The 22,858-nt window shown below is 42.5% G+C and overlaps 2 protein-coding genes across 8 annotated transcripts in view; one reads left to right on the plus strand and one right to left on the minus strand.

The window, feature by feature from the left end:
- The first annotated feature begins 664 nt into the window (after positions 1 to 664).
- fam131aa (family with sequence similarity 131 member Aa) lies at positions 665 to 6,270 on the plus strand. The gene is made up of 5 exons (XM_069157355.1): positions 665 to 945; positions 3,438 to 3,549; positions 3,640 to 3,822; positions 5,000 to 5,137; positions 5,287 to 6,270. The coding sequence occupies exons 2-5, from the start codon at positions 3,459 to 3,461 to the stop codon at positions 5,829 to 5,831; spliced, it is 957 nt and encodes a 318-aa protein (XP_069013456.1). The 5' UTR covers positions 665 to 945; positions 3,438 to 3,458; the 3' UTR covers positions 5,832 to 6,270.
- A 54-nt stretch (positions 6,271 to 6,324) lies between these two features.
- LOC138202955 (chloride channel protein 2-like) overlaps positions 6,325 to 22,858 on the minus strand; it is a 45,970-nt gene continuing 29,436 nt past the window's right edge. For 5 of the 7 annotated variants that reach the window (XM_069157349.1, XM_069157352.1, XM_069157353.1 and 2 more), the window contains 17 exons: positions 21,047 to 21,172; positions 20,699 to 20,783; positions 20,118 to 20,219; positions 19,150 to 19,252; positions 16,740 to 16,895; positions 16,257 to 16,326; positions 16,051 to 16,161; positions 15,451 to 15,664; positions 15,140 to 15,273; positions 14,223 to 14,467; positions 13,666 to 13,777; positions 13,496 to 13,542; positions 11,566 to 11,634; positions 10,991 to 11,029; positions 10,797 to 10,901; positions 9,679 to 9,765; positions 6,325 to 9,569 (listed from right to left, as the gene is read on the minus strand). In XM_069157349.1, the coding sequence (XP_069013450.1) occupies positions 9,054 to 9,569; positions 9,679 to 9,765; positions 10,797 to 10,901; positions 10,991 to 11,029; positions 11,566 to 11,634; positions 13,496 to 13,542; positions 13,666 to 13,777; positions 14,223 to 14,467; positions 15,140 to 15,273; positions 15,451 to 15,664; positions 16,051 to 16,161; positions 16,257 to 16,326; positions 16,740 to 16,895; positions 19,150 to 19,252; positions 20,118 to 20,219; positions 20,699 to 20,783; positions 21,047 to 21,172 (2,321 nt within the window). In that variant the 3' untranslated portion in view covers positions 6,325 to 9,053. The remainder of the gene's footprint in view (positions 9,570 to 9,678; positions 9,766 to 10,796; positions 10,902 to 10,990; positions 11,030 to 11,565; positions 11,635 to 13,495; positions 13,543 to 13,665; positions 13,778 to 14,222; positions 14,468 to 15,139; positions 15,274 to 15,450; positions 15,665 to 16,050; positions 16,162 to 16,256; positions 16,327 to 16,739; positions 16,896 to 19,149; positions 19,253 to 20,117; positions 20,220 to 20,698; positions 20,784 to 21,046; positions 21,173 to 22,858) is intronic. The other 2 variants (XM_069157348.1, XM_069157347.1) reach the window with 2 other exon arrangements.

Below are 22,858 nucleotides of genomic sequence, written 5' to 3' on the forward strand. Positions count from 1 at the left end.
TCACAACTTTAACCAGAGGTGACAACTTCAGATTCTATGCAAAAAAAAAAAAAAAACAACGGAAGATTTTCAATAAACAATACAAACTAGATAAAAGGAACAAATCGTCACATTTCATAAGAGGAACCAGAACATCTCCAGCTGCATATTTGCTTGATACATTTGAACAGATCATGAACTGCAATAAAAACGCATCTATAAAGCGCGTCTTCACAGGACAGGTTCGACTTTAGACTTGGGCTTTATTAATCCCACGTAGGGGGAATTCAGTAAGGTTAGAGGCTAATTGCTGACTAATGCACTAATGTTATAAAGCGTTAATTAAAAGCTCAGATAACACTTCTAAATGGTCAAATGAGTGGATGCGATGCTTTCTGGGGCCCCAACACCGAACCTCGCGGTTTTATCTTCAAAAAGTTCGACAAATAAGGTCAAATTTACACAACAGCAGTCTTTTCATTACATTGTTTTTTTATTTTTTAATTTCTGTGTCTTATCAGCGTTTTGTTGACAACAGGCTTCACAACAAATGTCTTCACCCTGCGTGCGTCCTGCTGGAGCTGAAATGACTGCGGTTGTGTCTTCGGAAATGAAGGACAATAAATCTGTTGCAGTGCTTCCTAGGACTGGAGCTGCAGGTCGCCCGTGTCTTCTTGGCTGCACTGGGAGGGAGGAGATGAGATGACACCGCCTCGCTGCTGATGACGCTCGCCATCGGGAGACATTTGGACAGCCTATGTAACCCACATACCGAGCAACAAATGGTGCGTCTGTGCCGGAGATGTAGCAAAGGCTGGTGTTAGGAGGATGTTTTCGCCGTCGGCGTGGCGTTAATGCTCTACTGCAGACCCTGCAGCGGGAGAACGAACCGCGCGGTGTCATCTGTTGATCGGATTGGAGATAATTAAAGCGCATTGTCATGAGCCGCCACGGTCCGATTTACAGGTAGGTACCGAGAGGGGAAATCATTCCAGCCACACGAGCTCCGTCGGAGCTGTGAGGGTGCACGGAAAGGCCAGGGGGCTCTCGGTGTTTATGTGATGCGGGCATGGAGCCATTGGTATGCAGATGAGGATTTCAGATGTTTCCAGGGGATCCGCTGCTGAAGCCTCGAGTCTCGTGCGTTATTTCCCCCATAATTGCAGCATACACTTGCGCTCGTCGATGGCGGGGTGATGTGTTATTCAGGCTCCAGCGTGTCGCTTCTGTTGCTTGAATGCACCATTTCCAGAAAAAAAAAAAAAAAAAACCTCATCACATCTCAGCACTGCAGCTTCCTCCATCCACACGGAGCTGGAGATGTTTGGCCGCATGCGGGCAAACTGGTTTAACTCGATCCCACTTGTTGGCCCTATAATTCACAATTTGTTTTTGGAGGCGTCAGAGGATGTCACCCCATATGTTTATAGTGATTTTAATGTCAAGAAGTCACACACTTGTCTGTATCTGCAGGGAGGGGACAAAATAATCCAAACACCTCGTGGAAAAGGACCTGAAGCAACAAACGCAGTGTGGTGGTTATTAGGATGAATGTTGATCAGCGCCGTTTGTCAGATGCAAATAAGAGAGGTGACATTCAGCATGTTTAAAGTGTGAGTTTTTAAAAGCAACATCACGCAATTAACATCTCCAGAGGGGCCAAATCAGGTGCAGGTGGTGCGTGCACCTGTTAAAAAAAAAAAGAAAAAGAGTGAAAACGATGTCTCTAAATTCTATGTTATAACAGCCAAAAACCCAGAAGATATTTAATAACACAGAAAATCCTCATATTAGATATGTTTGAACCAGTGATTATTGGTGGTGTTACTTATTAAATATCTGAATCACTAATCAAAATTATTACAATTTCTTTTGTTGACTTGTCAACTGACCGATATTTTGAAACAGATAATTGCATCTACCGATGATGAATAAAGCCCACAAAGTGTAAACCAAATTGACAGAGATGTGACCTACATATATTATATAGCAGTATTATATCGCGAAACCTGGGGCCTGCAAACCCTCCAGTGGGTCATAAGATAAATCTGAGGCAGGCACATGATTAATGGGATAGAAAAGAAGAAAAACAAAATGTTTTTCAACATGTTTCTGTTAATTTTTGTCCGTTTCTTTGCAGTTTTCTGTCAATTTCCTCGAAATTAATTAAAAAGTAAAACAATCAACATGCAACGTGGGACAAGTGATGGTCCTTCATCTTCAATGGCTGTGAGAGAAACCACTAGAATACAGTGCAGATGTTGCTAATTTTCACGTGACCTCATGTAATCTACATTGGGTGCAGTGGCTGCAGTTGTTATTTGGGTTACAGTAAAAGCAGATTGTGGCTTATTGTGTCTACGTGATTGCAGAGCGGAGCTGTCCGCAGTGCTGAAATCTGTACGTCTGAACCTCCGGAGGGGGCCGTTCAGAGCTCGACATGCTGAACATGTGTTTATCGGCGTTCAGCACGAGTGACGTCTCACTCCTCTGAGGAGCGCTGGATGTCACCTGTGCTGTAGGAGAGCTGTGTGTTCCTTCATATCGCTTCCTCCCAGACTCCCCTACCTGCCTGTTTGCCTCTGACACACATACACTGGCATGTTTGACTTTAACGTAAGCCTTTAAGTGCTGTCAGGAGACTCTTCTTTCTTAGCTGCTTTGTGAGCCAATCTGCTTAAGACTATCTGTCAAGTCATGCACTTGCTCACAGTTGTGTTCAGGCCAAATTTTTCCTGCTTGTTAAAAGTCCTAAAAGAAACTAGACCTACTCCAAATCTCTCTTTTGCTACAGACACTGACTGAGCTGACCCGTTGTGTCTGCTCAGTGCAGCCATGTGTGTTTGTTTTGGATAAGGGGTTATTTAGGTAGCACTATCACTTTTAATCAGCAGCTTTGTGGTGAGCGGGCCTGGCTGGAGCTGCTTACCCAAGCTGGTCACCTGCCATATGTTTGTCTGGCTGTACGGAGACTTGTCACCACCTCCCTCCAACCCGACCATTCTAACCGGTTCCGCTGGCTTACCATGGCTTTAGCATCTGTGCAGCAAAATTAGGGCATGGCTGTTTGCTTGTCTGCCCGGTGGTTTAAAACACTAAACCCACGCTGTGAGTTTTAGTTGTGTGTTGGTTTGCTGCGCTGCAACACCATCTCTGCATGTCCACAATGAAGCTGAGGTCCAGGAGTAGAGAGAGAATTGAGAGACAAAGAGAGGAGGAGGTAGGAGAACTTTTAAAATGTTTACTTTGGATGAAGCATTTATTTTGACATGAAGCTGTGGGTTTTTCCCTGTGATTTGTAAGTGTTTTGATGCTGTTGGATTGTCTCTCATGACCACTGGCAATGTAATTATTTACTGTTTTAGGGACAAGCTGACAGGATATGACATAAATGCAGACAGAGCAGAGTGTGTTTTTGTGCATTGGCCAGTATTGCTGAAGTCTAATCTTTCTCGCAGGTGAAATTTGAGGAGAGTGAAATGATTCCAAAGTCAGGAAAATCTCCAGCAGACTCACGGAAAAGTGTCGGTATCCATGAGTTTGCAGCGCTTGCCAGATCCTCCTTAAACGGTGAGGACCTTATTAATTGTTTGTGTTTACACCATGTGATTAAATGACCTCTAATGTGTCTCACTCTGACCTCCACCGCTGCGTGTCCAGGTATCTCTCAGGCTGTGAGGGACCATGTGACGAAGCCCACCTCTCTGGCTCAGGGCCGGGTCGCCCACCTCATAGAGTGGAAGGGTTGGCCTAAACCTGCAGGTCTTCCACCGGCGGCCCACTCCCAGTTCAGCTCCTACTGCCACCTGACTGAAGGGGAGAAGGAGGCCCGCTTTGCTGCAGGTATTCTGTGACCTTTACTGTCCCTTAGTATCGAGTTTCTACAGTTTAAAATGCTGCGCAGGACACAACTGCAGTGTAACCAGCTGCTTTTTTTTTGTTTGTCGCTTGTGTGTGGGTATGTGCATCCTCTTACTTAGCTTGGTTTAACAACACATCATCTCCTGGCCGGCTCCCACCGTCTGTCACACACCTAATCCCCTAAAACCCCTGCAGGTCAGCGGTGGGCCGAGCCCACCGCGCAGTCTCTTGGGTGGCAGCTTGTCTTGGCAGCAGATGGTGGCCTATTAGACATTCTCCCAAAACACTCCACTGCCCACCAATGGCACAGCAGCTCCTGTTGTTTCTGCTGTGACTCATCCTCTCTGGCGGCGGTCACATCGGTGTGGTTTGATCAAGAGAGAGAATGAGAGGGAGGAAGTAGGGTACACAGTGAGCACGCACATTATTAAGTCTTTCTCCTCCACACACTGATCAAAACAACAAAGAGCTTTCTTGCTGTGACCGTTTTTAAAAAGCCTTTGACCTGAAGCTGTTAGTTGATTTATGGTAAATCATTTTAATTATTTTAATGGATTAATTGTTTTTGTCACTTTTAAAGTAAAAGCACAAAACATTTCCTGATACCAGTTTCCTAAATGTGAGTATTTTCAGCTTGTCTTTACTTGATGACATTGTAAACTGAATATTTTTTTCTGTTTTGGACAAAATGAGCAATTTCAAAGGTGGAACCTTGAAAACCTTTTAAGAAACTATGATGTCAAACTGTGATGTGTTGAGAAAATAATCAGCAAATTATGAGGCCCTTCCTGGCAGACTCAGTCAGAAAAATGTGGGGTAAGACAATGTCACACGGTCATGGAGGGATGTGGAAATAAATTAATAAAAAAAGAGGAGGTATCAGTATTACTCGATACTTGTATCATATTGCCAAAGACACCAGCTCAATCAGATAAACTGGTGACACTCTCACTGATTTCCATCCAATCTGAGGCATTAAGAGATTATTTGCAGAACATAAAAAAGATGGATGATACATTTTTCCCAAATCATATTAAAAACATAATTATTCGGTTGAACTGCCCATAGGCAGCCACGTGCAGCCATTTCTTTTTTTTTTTTTAAGGTGTCATGAGCAGGAACCCACTGCATTCATTTATCGGGTCTGTGTTCCTGCCAGGAGTGGCTGAGCAGTTTGCCATCGCTGAGGCTAAACTGCGTGCCTGGGCGTCTATGGACGATGACGACGAGGAAGATTCCAATGACGAAGACTCCCATAGCAACAGACAGATTCACACCTTCTCCAGCCAGAGCTCAGGTATCATTCGTCGCCACCATTTGGCTCATTTCATCTCATTATCGTTTTCATTTCTTCATCATCACTAACGAAGCGCCTCATCTTTTCCATCCCCTTCCTCCACTAATCCGTCTGTCTCCAGGTGTTCTGATTCTCTGCTCCTCCCTCAGACACCGCCACAGCCAATCCTACCAGTGGAGGGCTTCGCCAGCCTGAGGTGGACGGCGGTGAGGGGCCGCCCTCCGACAGCCCCCTAGGCTCCAGCAGCAGCAGCAGCCTGCTCTGTGGTAGGCCTGCGACTCACAGTGACCCACATTCATCCCAGACCACCTCACCTACTTTACCCAGCGACTGCATGAGTCCCTTCCTGGAGGAAGAGGAGGAGAGGCTGGATGGTCTCGAGGAGCAGCTGGCTCCTTTGCAGGAGCAGCGCAGTGATTTCTGCATCCACAACAAGCTGGAGTGGAGGCCTCGAAGCCGGAGCAGCAGGTTCGACTCCTGCTACTCCACCTCTCACTCCGAGTCGCCCGGCGAGGAGGATGAAGATGAGGAGGACGAGGACGAGGACGGAAGCGTGTTCCACGAGGTTCGGGTCTGGCACTGCAGCCCGAGGAGCTTCTTCTCCGACCGGGCGTCCTCTGGAGTGGCGTCATTCGATGAGGAAGAGGAGAGAGAAGAAGTAGAGGAGAAGAAGGAGGAGAGAGAGAGTATTTGATGTGATGTGTTGTCCATCTTTATGTCTCTTTGAGTCCGTGTTGATTCTGGATATGAGATAATCTATTCTGCTTACACTGTCCACCTCTCTCCTCCTCCTCCTCCTCCTCCTTTTCCTCCTCTTCATCCTCTGATCATTCTCTCCTCCGCTCTCTTCCTTCTGTCTCTCATCCTCCGGGCCTTTCATACACCGACCTCACTCCACCGTTTCTCACTATTGTAAACAGTATACATGTTGGTGAGTTCAACCAGAATGTAAAGCTGTTGTTTCAACTGAGTTTTGTACATTTTTGTGAGGAGTCGTGTGTTGCTATTGGTTTTCTATGGATACTTTGTAGTGTTGTTTTCTTGGGGTCATGCTGTGTCATGTGGGTTGGGCTATGTTTGATATTGAAACCTGAATGTCCTGCATATATAAATATGTTTTTTTTTTTTTTAAAGAAGATTCATGGTTGTTGTTTTTTTTTACTCCACAAACACAAACTAAACACACAAAAAGGAGGAAGCACAATTTCTTCTCTAACTTTTAAAGGTGTTTTTCTTTAAATTTAATCATTCACTCATGTACAAAAACAATTTCATGTCCTCTGAAAAATAACAATGGCTGTTGATTTCAAATGCATAATTCTCCTATGTACAGTAGCATATGCGTAACTCTCATCCGTGTATTTTCATATGTACAAAGCATATACAGGCCAGTGCCATATAAAGGGAGATACTACAGACTTATTGCTTAACTAGATACGCTGCAAAGTAGCTTATACACTCTCTACATTTAATTCCTTAAACATTATCTTATATGGCGAGCACTACTTCACATTCTATATGCAAACAAAAGACGTTCGTAAATCCGTTGCACGTATGTTTTACCCAGACAAAAAAAGTGTCGATGAGAACATCACAGAAGATTGGAGTATGGCTCAAAATCATTGCATGAAGCTAATCCATTTGGAGGTCGTAACAAGGACTCACACGCACACTTTTGCTCTACAACAGACTTTGGACTCAACGGGTTCTTCATACACTAGTTACATTTCTCAAACGTTGCATTGGAGGTCAGGCTAGATTAAAAAGTACTCTGCCATACAGATACGTGTAACATATTGTGGTGGAAATATCTACAGGCCGCAGACAGTACATGGGTGCGTCTAAGTGTGTGTGTGTGTGTGTGTGTGTGTGTTTGTGTCTGTGTGTGTGCTCTGTACAACAGCCAGTATCTTCCTGTAACTCGGCGCTCCAATATTGTTTCTTTATCATGCTAGAAACACTGAGTTAACATAGAGGAAGGTGTAGAAGCAGCTCAAGACTGACGATCTACTACTAATTACAATGTGCTTCACTGGAATTTAGAGCCCTGTACTAAGCTTGGTGGACCTTTGGAAGCTGCCTTTAGTGTCGTCGTGTGAATAGATCCCAACTGATTTTTGGGGGCAGATATGGAAAACAATATTTGGTAATAAAATAAAGAAAACTACTGATTATGAGGCAGTAACACAAGATGGCAGAGGCTTGTAAATAATGTGGTCTGAACCTCACCTCTACTGCATTATTTATGGTAATTTATTGCATTTCAGCCGACACATAAACCAACACCAATTAATATTATGAGCCAATAACTCTGGCCCTCTGATGGATAAGTGCAGTGCTAGTGAGTAGGTAGTTTAATTTCATACCATCATGTGCTCATTAGAATAACTTATTTGTTCATCTGTGCTTTCTTTATTATTTGCTCTGTTTATTTTTCACTGTCTTTTCTGTCCTAGAAATGTTTTGTTTACAGGATGTTATCTTATGGTGTGAAGACTCAAAGTAAATTTCAGAGTCTGAACCAGATTTGATCATGGCAAGGAGAATCTCTCTTTCTCTCTCTCTCTCGCACCCGTACACACACACAAAAGATAAAGCTGGTGATGTTCTGCATGTTCTTTTTGCCAACAAATCCCATGAAACAACCAGACTAGTGCTGTCTTGGTAGCTGAAGCCTGAGCCTAGTTTTAATAGTAATAGTAATAATAGACATCACCATTACTATTCCCTGATTCATATGTTCCTCCATTATGATAAACACTAGCAGTGCAGTTTGTTTTTGAATCAAATCCCACATCTTAAGCAACAAGTATTCTTCAAAATGTGCAGCCTTAGGAACTTACAGTGCTCCCCACTGTTGCACTGGGTGACATGTTCCTTTATCAATATGAGCAATAATATCCCACAAAGTTCTGGTTATATAATACACATAAGAGGGAGAATTTTATTTATTAATGTTCAGCAGAAAATAGTCCCAAACAAATGTGCTATTTATTCTTGTTTGCTACAAACTACAGTGTTCATCTGTTTTAGGAAGTTACCCGTCACTTATTTTTTAAGCAGCTATTTTGACAAAAGACAACAACTACAGTTTCCACTCCACTTTTCAGCCATCTTTGATTTTAAAAAGGTGTTCATTCAAGTGGAGATTTTATTAACAACTATCTACAGGGGAAACTTTGAACTTTACCTGCTGATGAACATAATGTGATCTGATCGAAACCTCAAAAACAGAGTTCTCCAATAGTTAAGAATTACACCTCTGCAACACTGTTTGACTCACAAATTTACATAAAATAAAATAAAAAATGGTCAAAAGTGATAGAGCAGAACCAGACATGTCATCTTTTTCATTCTTCTTCACCGTTAAAAACCTGTTGCCTACGTTACTCACGATGCAACTTGGCCAACAACAGTTCAGTGAGAGATTCGGGTGTTTTACACTAGTAGAGGCTAATGCAGCCTCGAGCAAAGATGAGGAGCTTCAACCTCACTCCTTCTAGGTTTTTACATTTCCAAACCTGCAGTCTTCTAAGCTGCGTATGTGAGAAACAAAAAGTTGTATATACCTTTTATTCCTCACAAATGCTGTGACACTGCCTCAAACATATGAACATTTTTTGATGATAAATATTTACTGCGTGTCTATTGTGACAGGAATAAAAAAAAAAAAAGCCACAGACAGAGTCAGAAAGTGTTGTTGACTTTGGTCTTTTCAGGGGATTTGTTGCTGATAAAACAAGATCTAAAATAAAACCAGCGTCATCCTTCCAACGGACCTTTTCTCATGCACACTCTCACTCGCTCTCACACCACAACGTTAGAAACACAGGCATCTAGGCTGGACTTGGAGGCGAGTGCGACCTCTACAAATGTAAGAAACGTCAACATTCATGAGGCGACAACATGGATCTAATCATTCTGATTGATCCTCAGTGTGGGTGCTGCTACCCTCAACCTCAGGTTCTGACTGGTCCTTGTTCAGAGATGGACTCCCCTCCTCTTGCTCCATTTCGTCCGGCTCAGGCGTTTGGCTAGGGGGGTCATAGTCACAGGCCAGCTCTGATTCCTCAGTATGGGAGGGGCTGCAGTCAAAAGTAAACTCCGATTGGTCCTCAGCGAACGAGGGGCTTTCCTGCAGCACCAGCTCCGATGACTGGTTTGTGGCGTCGCCAGGGCTGGTTTCAAACTGCAAATTGGTTTGGTCCGAAAAATTTACGGGGATCTCTTTGTACGGGAGATCTGGCTGGTCCTCCACATCTGGAAGATTGGGTTCCCGTGGCAACGAGAGCCCTCTGTGGCGGATGCAGAGCTTGTGTAGCTCTGTTACCTCAGATACAGTTGTGCTGTTCCCACTATCACGGAAACTGGCCAGGGGAGGGCGCACTTTCACTCCGGTCGCGGTCACTGACCCCTCGATGGCCTTACGCAGCTGCAGAGAAGCGGGACAAAAAGACAGACAGGTGGGAGTAAAAAACAAAACAAAAAAGAGGTTGAGAAAGAGACATGACTTCAACGACTCAGAGGAAAGACATGCTCACCTCTTTGAGAGAGACCACTCCACCCAGCCGTCCCATGCTGGTCACATAGGCGTGATCCAGACCCAGCAGAGAGAAGATAGTATGAGTCTGTGGAGGTAGAGGAGGAGAGATGGGTCATGGCCTGGATACAGACTCACAGGGGGTTCATTAGCATTGTGAATCTGGGTCATGTAAACTGAAACACTGGGATCAGACTGGATCATATTTTTGCCTTTAAGGATGGTCACTGTGTCAGACGAGGCGGTCCTAGAGTCTTAAACTCGGACTGACATATTCGATGACCTGTGTGACGTACGCAGGTGATCACAGAAGAGTTTCCAGGCAGCCACGGACGTCACCGTTTCTCCTGATAACCAAATAATCAATTACAGTTTCCAGGCAGAACAGTGTTTGGTGGCAGGGGTTGTGATTGATTTGGTATCATGCTCACGACCTCTTCATTCCTTTGCTGCTGTTTACAGTTAAGTTTACAACTCCTATATAGCAGAACATGTTAAAGCAGTCAAATGAAGCGAGAGAAGACAAAAACGTTCCAGTTCCAGTGCTTGCAGTATGAACCAGGCAGCACACAAAGTAAGTGGAGCAAATGTCCCACATCTGTTGAGTTGAACTACCGATTTCTCTCCTAGTTTGTTTTTTTGCCGGTATCCCTGGAGCTGCAAGTTTCTGGTCAGTGGACCGACCATCAGTTTACTGTCTCATGAATCTCTCTGCTGTTCTTTTCTCCCTCGGCTCTCCCTTCACCCCAACCAGTCGAGGCAGATGGCCGCCGACCAGTGAGTCCGGTTCTCTCAGAAGTTTTCTTCCTGGTTTTTTTTTTTTCCCTTCCAGCTGTAGATCATGTAGGAATCGTTGAATTCTTTGATTCCTCTCTTTAATGTTATAAGGACTTCAGTATGTGAAGTACCTTGAGATAACTTGTGTTGTAATCTGGCACTATATAAATAAAATAAATACGAGTTGATATCATGACGTTTGTTCAAAAGGAACACAGCGACAGTTCAGAATCTGACCTGTCGTTTGGGCCACACATTCATTCACAGATTATTATATTTTACAACAAGGAGAAGCTCAGTTTCATTTCAGAGCATGTTAATGGCTTCTTGCTGATATTGTACCTTGTGCAGAGACGTTTGCTCCACCAGCTGGAAGGGGGCGGGATCAATCTTGCAGTTCTTGAAATCCACTGGCTCATCGAGCTGCTGCTCCTCCCACTCTGCTATCTGCAGTGAAGGAAAAGGACACAAGAACGTATAAACTCTGAACCATAAAACGAAAAAAAAAGAATATCTTCTGTTGGTGTCAGTCTCACCTCTGAGGGGGTCATATAATCTTCCACTTCAGTTGCGTCCTGACAAGAAAAAATTAAGTTAGTCATTGTTCCTATAATACACAAAGCTTTGTACAAAGTAAGACTGTGTACACATCACACAGGGGCCCATCTGCTGGGGTTACTTGTTTGTGTAGGTGTAGTATGTGAAACAGAAAACTGTAAACCAATAAAACCATAATTTCTTAAATCTACTGCAGTTTGAAAGGAGCTTGATTGAGTGGTCACACAGTGCAGCTAGGACCCAAAAAACTGTTCTTACAACACCAAAAAAAATAATTAAAGAATAGACCACCTTAAAAAAAAAAAGTCTCACACAATCACATGTACGAGAAGCATGAACAGCAGTTTAGAGTGAAAGCTGATTAAACATTAAACACGAATGTTTAAACAACATCTAAACCTGCCCACCTCTCTCTCTTACACACACACACACACACACACACACACACACATTTGGTTTGCGCACCACAAATATTTTGATCCAGCACTCACTACTTGCGTGTCGCAAGGCAACAGTTACTAAGCAACAGTCTCTAGGCAGCAGACAATCTTACCGCCATGGAGATCCTCACTCGTTTGGGCTGAGGCTTTCTTTTTTCAGGAGGAGCCGGCCCAGCCGGGCTCTTCCAGACGAGGAGAGAAGGCATCAACACAGCACAACATTAACACAGCATCAGTGAAAGTGGACAGTTTAACCTCCTTAACAACTACAACATTGGATCCCAGTTTGACCTCGACTGCGAGAAATCTCCATGATGAGAGCACAATGTTGCTGGAAGGGTATAATTACTACTCCACAGATAAAGGTGAGAGCACAAACTGGATGACAGATCCACTGCCACGAAAAGGGGCTTGAACATCTTATATTCTAGTATTTTTACTAAGTACTTGGTGCCTTTTAACAGCTGACACACACACACACACACACACACACACACACACACACACACACATGGCTGAATCAGCTTGTTCCAGCTCACATTTCACATGACCAGAGTTAAACGTGTGAACCTAATATTTGACCTGTGAAACATCACTAACGGCTGCATTGTATTGAAATAACTGCTGGAACAGATCTGTTGATAATGTTATTAGTTTCACCTTTTCCTGCTACAACAAGTCAAAATTCCTGCTTTGTGAAAAGTGTACGAATCAGATTCATTCGGGGAACAAAAGCAGTCTGATGTCAACAAAAACACTCTGATTTCACAAGACAGCTGAGCTCCACTGTTACTAAATATTATATTCTTAAGTTCTAAAGTTTAATGTAAAGTTCACTTTGACCTTGGACTTAACACTTAAACATATCCAAACAGAGTGACCGTTAATGATATCACAAACACCTGAGCTCAGAGGACACAAAAGACTCACTGGGTTTTTGACCGTGACAACAAATTCTGGTAGTTCATTTCCACAACAGAAGCCTGAATGAGAAAAATGTGTGCAAAGAAACACAGTTTGTGTTCTTGGCTGCTTCATCAGACATTTTCCCCCAAGGCTATTACCAGTTTGTAGCAACAGATCTTTTTCACTGCAGACATTTAGACTTGTCAGTGAAGAGAAACACGGGTGAATTAATGATGTCTACTTTCGTGCACGCTGCTTCACTGTCATAACTTACTGGGACGCTACACGACAATGACAAGTCAAAAAGTCTGCCATGAAAAAGGTTTATTAGGGCAGGGACTAACAAATACTTTCTTTATTGATTAAACTGATAATTGTTTTGATCGAGCAATTAATCATTTATTCTTTAAAATGTAAAATAGAAAAAAGGACATCTTCAACTTTGCCCAAAAAACAATCCAAAACGCAGAGATATTCAATTCACCACCTAACCTTTATCTTGTGCTATGATGTATATACTGATGGAAATATTCCAAGCCAAGACTTTGTGCTTTTTATAGCTGCACTGTTTTACAAAACTAAAACTTTCTCGATGTTTTTTGCTTTATTTTACACACATTTTCCCATAAACTAAGCCTGACAGATTTAGCCTCTTTAATCTCCACAAGAGTCTTTTGAACAAATTTTGTGTTTGAACAACGTTTGAATGCGCAGCGTGTGTTTATACTGACTGACCCTGCGGTGCATCAAGCGATGCTGAAGGTTTTAAAGATAGCTAAAACCAGTTTTTACCACACCGCATGACACCATCACTGCTTAAAATGTAAGAAAAAGAAGCTCAACTGTGGGATGTTTAAAAGCGTTTGACTGGCAGTGAATGTGCTGCACAGAGAGGGTGCAATGACTCACAGAAGTTTTAAGACAAAAAGCTCCGACCGCAGCATGAGATCACACAGGAAAGCCCTGCTGGCCGTGGGTGGATCCTGCCTGTCAGCAGCAGGAGGACGACGAGGTGGACGGTACAGTATATGCGTGGACTCAGAGGGAGCACACACACCCTCCCATATGGTGCATGTCACACCCTTACTGTACACTTTCACTCACACAGACATAGAAAATCTCTGCTCTTGCGCTCACCTCCATCAGCTCTTTGTCTTGGTCAGCGCAGGAGAGGGTCTGAGAGCCTCAGGGAGAAAATAAAAAACAGGTTTTTATTCAATTTTGGTTTGTTACTGCTATCCCACATCTTTGCTTCTCTGTGTGTCCTACTGTCTGTGTGTGTTCTTGTGGATGTGTACAGTACATACTGTTTGGCGTCTCTGAGTCGCTGATGGCAGACACAGTTTTCAATGCAGATTTCAGAGGAAGCTGAACATTGGAAACCACTGGGCTGAAAGAGGAAGACTCCTCTGTGGAGATCTACATGGAAAATATATTAACAGAGGAAGCCAGACACAAGCACATGCACATGCGGGCACACACACACACACACACACACACACACACACGCACACACACACGCACGCACACACGCACACACGCACACGCACACACGCACACGCGCACACGCACATATAGACAAGACGAGTACGAGGACATGCACATAAACAAACAGGACAGCACAGGTAATGGCACAGACGACACAGACACAAAAGACATGTGTGAATGTAAAAGTACAAAGAAATTACATTTGTCCAATTAGTGCACTTACCACAACAGCGGTCCAAAAACTCCATCTGTGCCTTTACCTAATGCTACATGCTTCACACATGCTGTGCCTGATGCACTTTTAGTCTACTGCTACAACCCAACCCAAGCCAGACTTGGCCCCAGCCCAACCCTGGCGCCCCCGGACGCCTCACACCTGTTGGGTGCTCACCAGGAAGCGAACCGCTTGGCGAGCGCTGGTGTTGGTCGAGGCGTTGAGGTGGGTGTGGGTGCAGGGTGAGCTGGGGGTGCTGTCAGTGGTCAGACTGGGCAGGTGATCGTGGGTGCCGTTGTCCTGGGCCAGCTCGCAGAGGTACTCGAGCCTCCGCTGGCGGCTCAGTTGAAGAGAGAACAGAGACTGGAGCTGCAGCCGCTCAATGGAGCCCAGCAGGATCATGGACTCTGAGAAAGGAGGGAAATAAAAGAAAAAAGTCAAAGTCAGGAGATTGTGAAAACCGCATAAACGTATATTTTAACAAGACTTACATGTAGAGGTGGGCACTGTCTTAAATTGTTCACTGCTCTTGTAGTGTTAATATGAGTTTTTGTACAGCTAACAAAACTATCTAAACATGTTTCTCTTCAAAAAAATATCTTTCCATCTGACACCTTGAAATATTAAGGGAGCACTCTGTCATAAGTTGAACCTAATTGGTACATTTTAAAATGCAATGAAAAGTATTTAACATGGCCAAAAGTATGTGGACAAAAACTACATGATATTTGATTGTTGAAAATCAAATTTCAATATCATTGGCATAAGCATGATGTCACAATAGCCTTCATTGCTCTGGTTTCAGGCTCCCATTCAGGAACATTAGAGAACAGTGCATCCCATAAGTGTTGGACAGAGTTTACATCAGGTTATGGCTCTCTAATATTCCAGTCAAGTTCTTCCACACCAAATTGTTTCTTTATGAATCTGGCTTTATGCACACGGACGCTGTCAGAGCTTCCCCAAAATGTTGGCACAAACTTGAGAGAACATGTAAATATATGCTGAAGAACTACTGTCAATAGGCCAAACTCAAATAATAAACAAAAGCCTTATTCAAATACAGTGTACACACGTACCTCTGGATTCAACCAGGGCCAGTGTTTTGAGCTGACCGGTCAGCAGCATCTCTTGCAGGTCCCGATAGGTAGAGTTAAGCGTGATGAAGCGCACATCTCTGACCATGATGTCCTCCACACGGATATTATACTTTCTAAAACATAGCGGAGAAGAAAGTGGTTAAGTAACCAGAAGAAGGGGGGCATAGGGATGTGGAAACAAGGGGGAAGAAAATAAAAGGCAAGACAGGGGAGAGAATAAGAGGAGGAAAATGAAAAACAAATGAGGGACCAGAGGCACTTGAAAAGAGCAAAGTGGATCCCAGACTCACTCGTGATGCCCCATCCCCAACTCGGGCAGATAAGGAAGTTTCTTGATGCGAATGATGGAGTCGTACAGCGAGGGTTGGAGCGACTGGGCCACGGCGTTGGCCAGGATGACTGCGATCATCACAGGCAAGATGTGGGAGATCTGACCGGTCAGCTCAAACACTATGACGGCTGTGGACACAGTGTGGGTAACTGCTCCGGACAGCGCTGCAGCACCTGTGGAGAGGGGATGTGAATTAAAGCAGTGATGCAATCAAGAGAACATCTAAAATGAGACTATTAAATATAAAATGTTAAATGTGAAAACTAAATGTATCCTATTAATCAGCTGCAAGAGAGCCGATCGAAACAGGATTCCTGCAGGATTTCTACTTTACTTTGGTCGAAAATGTAAAGTTCACCTTAAGAGGAATCGATTTTCATCTGTCGCTCTCTATAATTTTGTACGAAGTGATACAAACGGCTGTAACCTTTTACGTGCTGCAATTTCAATCATATAGTACAGATGGAAAATGAATTGGCGGGAAAATTTGTTATAAAACCCTGATTAAAGTACAGTATATATATATATATATAAAAAAAATATATTTAAATCAACTCACCCACTACAGCATAACCGCCAGGAACTATGGGATACACACTGCCATCAGCATGTATGCCATCAGGAAACATGGTTGCCATGATCTCTCCAACTAGTCTGCCGAATGCTGCGCCTGTCAGTCACACACAGACTCAGTCAGAAGTTATATTTAAGTGAATTTTACCAATGCAGTGGAAATAATTAGAAAACACAGTAGATTTTATTCACCGATAAGAAAAACTGGCATGAAGGCCCCACATGGAACAGGCATGGTGGTGGCCACAGCGGACATCCAGAACTGAGACAGAGAAAAGTGTTGGTGAGAAGAAATCATTTTTGAAATCATAAAAAAGTTATCAGGTTCTGTACATAATATTGAGATACAGTGCTGTGCAAAAAAATTTCAGGCACTGTTTAGATTCTTATCCATTGTGCAATATGACCAGGGAGGCATCTGATCATTCACAAATTCCTTCTGCAGTGACACACGGCTACAGCCAGAGGAAAACTATTTTCAGGAGTCCTGCAGCAGATTGTGTGACCTGCACAGAACCAATATCTCAGACTTCCCAGAATGCACAGAAGAACTGTGGAAAGTTCCTCAAGATGCCTGGAACTGTGTACTGAGGGGAACTGCGGCTGATTTCTGTTTACTGCACTTTGAATGAAGTTCATATTTTTGAAAGCACAGCGTTGCATGCAAGGCCTTACCTTCATGATGATGAAGAGGATGAGCGTGATGAAGACGTTGACCTGCGGGTGTTTCCAGGCATGGTGGTGGCTGATGTAGTCGAACTCCTCCGCCACACCCTGACGGCACCACGTGCGGTTGTCGAACAGTGCGACCAGAGACTCGTGCTGCGTCAGCTGGAAAGGTCGACACGAAAAAGGTCATCTGAATCTGAATGATTTTGTTTGTTTAGGTCCCCTAATGTCTGACAGACCTGTGGAGGAGGCCCTAATGGTTTCAGAAGGCCAGCAACTACCGTAAGACTTTGTGGGGATCTAATTCTCATGGAGAAGAAACATTTCATTGCCAAGATCTTTATCTGCCACCCAGTTCTTTCTACATAAATCTAAATGTACTCAAATTAAAGCTGAGGTCTTGCACTTTGAGGTTGTATCTATTATTCTATTTCAAATTGAATGTACTGAAACACATAAGCTGTTGAAATATCCAAACACTTACAATTTGAACTGTATGTTTACATGGGAACAAACTACATGACAAGCTTTAAAAATGGAATCTGAAAACAGTTTATTGAATGACTATGTTTGATAAGGATTTTAATAGTTTTATTGTTTGCGTTTGATGTATTTACTCAGGACTCCCTTGACAGCAGTAGTGACACTGACTGAAGTATCCTGATCAAATAAAGCATATTGAATTTTATTTAATTTGCAAAGATTCCATTTCTGTAAATCTTAACTGACGCAGTGGGAATCTTAATAATGTTGTATTGCCTCTGATTCATAGAAAAAGGTTGAGCTGTTTTATAATATAATATCATGTATTATGTAGTAGATCACACTGGTTGTAGCCACGGTGGGAGCACCCTCAGCTGTGTTACTCAGCATAAATCACTGCAGCTCTGATAGATAAAAAGATAATTCACCCAACTTTCTTGTCGACTGCTGCGGAGGCTGATTGAGACAGACTATAACTGAGATTATAGCTGCAGCAATAGCTGTTCTTCGGTTGTTCTGACTCTTGCTGTGACAAATTAGTCGATAATGTGTATGGATGGGTGTAACATTAACTACATGCGGCGGTTGAGAGTGTGCGCTGCAGCTTGTGTGGGCTGATGGTGGTAGTGAGACCACAGTATCCCTGAACACATCTGTCATATCTGATAGAAGCACAGCAGGTTCCAATCCTGTGTCCTAATGCTAATAGGAGCAGTGAAGAGCACTTCCAGTCCAGCTAAACACATGGTGCCATAGCTTTAAACACAAATTCAGGTGGGAGCAGTCACTATATTCAGCCACAGCTTCAAAGTCAAGCAGAGCAGCTGCAGCTGTGCTCGGAGCTCGTGGCTGTATACTAAATGAGCTATAAATGCATCATGTAAAGCTTCACATCATCTCCCCTTTATGTGGTAACTGCAGAGCCTTTCCCTACACTGGACTGAACCAACACACCAACTGTTCACATGAAGCAGGAGGCATAACTTATCGCGAGGGGACGCAAAAGTAGTTCAGGTAGCAGGTGAAAACAAGACTAAGAGTCTACGGCGTGTTAGGATGCGAACAGGATAGGATGCTTTCTAATTAGCACTGAACAAAAAGTACAGCGGAGGCTTGAATGTTAGCTTTAGAATTAGCTTTTGCAGCTATTTGGTCATAGACCAAAGTACTTGGCAACAAGTATTGGACACGTTGAAATATTGACCTTATGATGGTGTAAGATCAAAACTTAGGGTAATTCAATCAAAGAGATATTTCAGTCTGAACCAAAGTGTTGGACTGACAGACTGACATCCCTAGAACTACGTTGCAAGCATGACCAAAAAAAGGTCATCAGGATGATGCTCCTAATGCAACATGGAGTTGTTGCAAATCTTTTTTTGAATACGACTGCAACTTTCTTGACACCATTGCAGCAAACTGTATAATTCTGTTTTACAGCAATTTTCCGAGCATCACTGTCTGAAAACACCACTGGAAAACACATTTTTATAAACCCGCTAGCAAATGTTTTTTCTTGTTTTGAGAATGTGAAAGGCTCAAAATGAACCTAAACTGCTTGTTATGCAGAATGATTCTGCAATGTGACAGCTGCACCAGCAACACTGGCACAAAAACTAATGTACTTTGCATCTAAACTACATTTCATTTTGTGGTGTCTGCATCAATTTCTCAAGAACCAGAACCTTACCTTTTTTTGGTTGTTCTTATATTTACTATTCACAACTCAATATAGAAGCATAAGCAGAAGGTCTAATGAAAATATTCATCAGCTGTACGAGGAAACGCGACAGCTATTGAAGCACTATCAAATATGAGGAGTACAAAATGACCCGTAACCAGTTCTCACTTCATTTAAAATGACCATCAATTATCTCCCTACAGTCAAGACATCCCTTCATACTGTCAAAGGAGTGCGAAAGTATTTTCTCACCTGTCCGGCCATGAACTGCCCAAAGCCCGGAGGGAACGTGAGTGTGGAGACCAGCAGGGTGACGAGTGCAGGATACACCAGGCGCCTGATAGGAAAAGATGGACTGCAGGGTCATTAATGGGTGCGCTTGTCACACTGTATGTGTATACTTTATTTCTTGGAAGTGCGGATGGAGATTCTATGAATAGCTCCTTATAATGTGTGTGAAACTGACCCAATTCATTGGAGGGCTTTCCAGTGCTACATTAACATTGTGACGTAGAGCCTGAAGCGTATTTCAAACACGAGTGTAGGGGCACACGAGCAGCAGTTCGGGCATCTTTATTTATAATTTAACGGGCGAACATGTCGCATTTTTAATGTGCGCCAATTTTGGAAATATATGAATTGGCTTTATGCTACAGAGTCACATGAGAAGATTAATACCATCATGTTTGTCCATTAAATATAAAGTTACAGTCAGCAGATGTTACCTTAGCATAAAGACTGGAAACAGACGGAAACTGCTAGCCTGGCTCCTAAAGCCCCAGGCTGTATCTTGTTTGGCTCATTTGCACAAAAATAAAAATGTAAACATGAGAAGTTGCGGTTTCACGATAAGTTGTGTGAAAAACGTTCTTGGTTTGTGGTGATTTTTTTGGGTTAAAATTCTCACCTTAACTTTGGGTTATGTTTGGTTTAAACGAACAACATGTCATGTAAAATGTTACATATTACTGAGCTTTAGAGGAGCTGGTTGGCTGATTTTGTAACCGTTGGGCAAACCCAGGCTCGCTGTTTCCCCCCCGTTTTCAGTAGCTATCCATCTCCTGGCACTAGCAGTATTGATCTTTTCAATAAACGCACAGAAGTTAATCTGTGTATTTCTCAAATTGTCAAACTGTTCCTTTGAGCTGGAAAAAGGCAAAAGAGGGTCTATGAATCTACAGATGTCAAGGCTTTATGTGAGATTGGGATCAAATACTCACTTCCTCAGCAAGAACTTGTTAATAGTCTTCTGCTTCCTCATGCATTCGACAATCAGCCGATTCAGGTAAACAAACAGAGCACCACCAAAACCACAGGAAATCCTGCAAACAGACACAAACATTTTGGTTTGATTTGATGAAGGGGAAACAGAAAAAACACCCTGGGCTAAAACAAAAACAGCTACACTTAAAAAGAAATACCACCACTCAAATACAGCTACAGGTTTGTTTTGCCTCTTTCCAACAGTGACTCTTTGTCAGTCACTGTCGGACATTTTTCGACAGGAAGCCAGCCAATGTCATGTTATTGTCTCTTTCTGTTTCTCATTTCAGCATTAAAATGTAGCCCCCGCTGATCTGGATACAGCCTCTGCTCGTAATCAGCAGAGTAAAAAGCTAATTTCATGCCCCATTCATCGAATTCAAATCAATGTTCAGACTCCCAAACAGCCATGTGAATGTGACTTGGAGGAGACTTCAGAGAGGGGCTGAATTCAGAGCTCACATCTCCTCGGGCGCCAAACTGCTCTGGGACTAGGGCACCATTTAATGTGGCGTCGGTCCAGGGAAACAACGCTCACCCGAGGATGGCGAACGCTGGCAGCTCCTGAAGGTCAAACGGGAAGTCGAGACGGAAGCGGGTCTTGAAGAGAGCAGTGATTGTCTCTGAGGAAAGAAGGACTGTTATTATCACACAGCAGTGTTTATGAATGAAAATGTATTCGACAGACTTTAAAATAGGAGCTTTAAATACAAAATAAATGTTCATACAGGTACATCTTCTTAAATATCTGCTTACTAATACATAATCCAATTTTTTTTCTATAATAAAATTGACCCGTGTCAGATTTTGAGATATTTATTTACAAGAGCACAGGTAAAGTACATAAACAAACATGAAAAGTAATACTTCCTCTCTTGTACTTTACCTTCTTCCTGGTTCCAGACGGCGAGCACTCTGAATATGAAGGCACTGAAGGTGGCAGCGAAGAAGCCCCTCCAGTAGTTCCTCACTGCAAAGAACGTTGACGTAACCTCAATACTGAACAGCACCCCTGCAATGCACAAGCACACAGATACAATGAGTGATTCACACACCTTTAATGACATTCCTGTACTAGAATCATCTCCTTGTGGTTGTATGCCTTTGCCGTCCAGTCAAGTTGTAGTTTACATCCATGTCTTTTCAGACTCATATAATATATGTAGTGAAGCCTTTGAAAGAATTTGGCTGATTCGGAATTGTTTTTTTTTATCTGCTAGACACAAAGTTGTAGCCATGACAGAAGACAATGCTTCAAATATGTTGCTGCAAAGAAGCTACAAATATTGAGACGTGGCTTTTTCCACACAAATCTTCAACCCAACAGCACAGAAGATCTATACAATCTTCACAGTGTCACTAATTCGGTATTGGACCAAATGTGACATATGGTCACAAACTCCCGTTCTGTTCCTGACTAATGGCATTGAATAATGAACAAAAAAGTGTTTTTGCAAAACATTTTGATGTCACAGTGAAGCTGACCTTTTGGATATAAAATGTCATCACTTAATAATATTACTTGATTGGACATTTCTATGAAAGTTTGTCATAATTAGTGTATGAATTCTTCAGTTGTGGCCTCAAAGGTGTTTTGTGATGTCACAGTGACCTCGATCTTTGGACCACCAAAATCTAATCAGTTCATCCTTGAGTCCAAGTGAATTTGAAGAAAGTCCCTCAAGGCATTCATTAGAAATCATGTTCAAGAAAATGGAACGGACGGACAACCAGACAACATAATGCCTCCAGCCCCAGCTGTTAGCAGCATGGAGGCATCAAAACCATCATAGCACTGCAGCTATAACAATTATTTGTATAATCAATTAATCTGTCAATTTCTTTTATTAAGTGGTTGGTCATTTTGTTTAAATTTTTTTTAATAAAAATGACAAGTATAGATATACAAGATAAATATTTGATAGTTGCCATATAATCATCTGTTCATCAATTAATCAATTAAACATTTTGGCTCTAATCATTAAAGCTCTAATCTTTTGGGGTTTCTACAACCATTATTAGCATTTAGCCCACCATAAAATAAGTCATTTCTAACTCCCATATTTGTGTTGCTGATTGTTTTGGAAATGCCACACAAATGCATGATGACTGCATCTGGTCTGATCACCGAACATGCACTACATACTGTACCGATGCCAGTATGAGTTAGTCTAGTTGCTCTAAATGAATGAGACAAAGTGTCAATCATGTCCTTAAAAGCAGCACCTCTTGTTGAGCAGCCACAAACATCGGTTCTATTTGACTCACACAATGCAAACAAGTAAAGTCATCTATAAAAATAATATAATTTAAGGTCCTCTTCCTAGCTGAATTCCATTTTAATGGTCTTCATCTATAGATGATGGAAAATGCTGGTAAAGACATTGTTATTCTATTGAACACACCAGAAAAAGTAGGCAGCTTTATTCATACAGAAAATGATTGTTCAAAGTGTTTTATATACACCAGGAAATGAAAAATGTCAGAACAACCAAACCAATAGAATATCAATTAAGATAGAATATTTAACACAATCAGATAAAATGAACTACAAGAGGAAAACTTGGTTTAATAATGGTATTTCAGCAAAGGTTGAACTTCAGAGAAAATGGAAATTTTTACTTTTCCATAAGTGGGCGATTCCATCTGCTCAGATTGTAAATCGAAGGCAGCTACTGAGCTGACCCAATATGATTCA

The sequence above is a fragment of the Embiotoca jacksoni genome, unplaced genomic scaffold, assembly GCF_022577435.1.
Source record: "Embiotoca jacksoni isolate LCO1_2020_lvr unplaced genomic scaffold, fEmbJac1.0.p SCAF_22, whole genome shotgun sequence".
NCBI classification, from domain to species: Eukaryota; Metazoa; Chordata; class Actinopteri; family Embiotocidae; genus Embiotoca; species Embiotoca jacksoni.

What these genes read in the sequence shown, in the direction of transcription:
- fam131aa (XM_069157355.1), top strand. Translation starts at nt 3,459, where the DNA reads ATGATTCCAAAGTCAGGAAAATCTCCAGCAGACTCACGGAAAAGTGTC. An exon ending in GGAGGCCCGCTTTGCTGCAG is followed by an intron (nt 3,823 to 4,999) that starts GTATTCTGTGAC and finishes TGTTCCTGCCAG; the next exon opens with GAGTGGCTGAGCAGTTTGCC. An exon ending in CTTCTCCAGCCAGAGCTCAG is followed by an intron (nt 5,138 to 5,286) that starts GTATCATTCGTC and finishes CTCCTCCCTCAG; the next exon opens with ACACCGCCACAGCCAATCCT.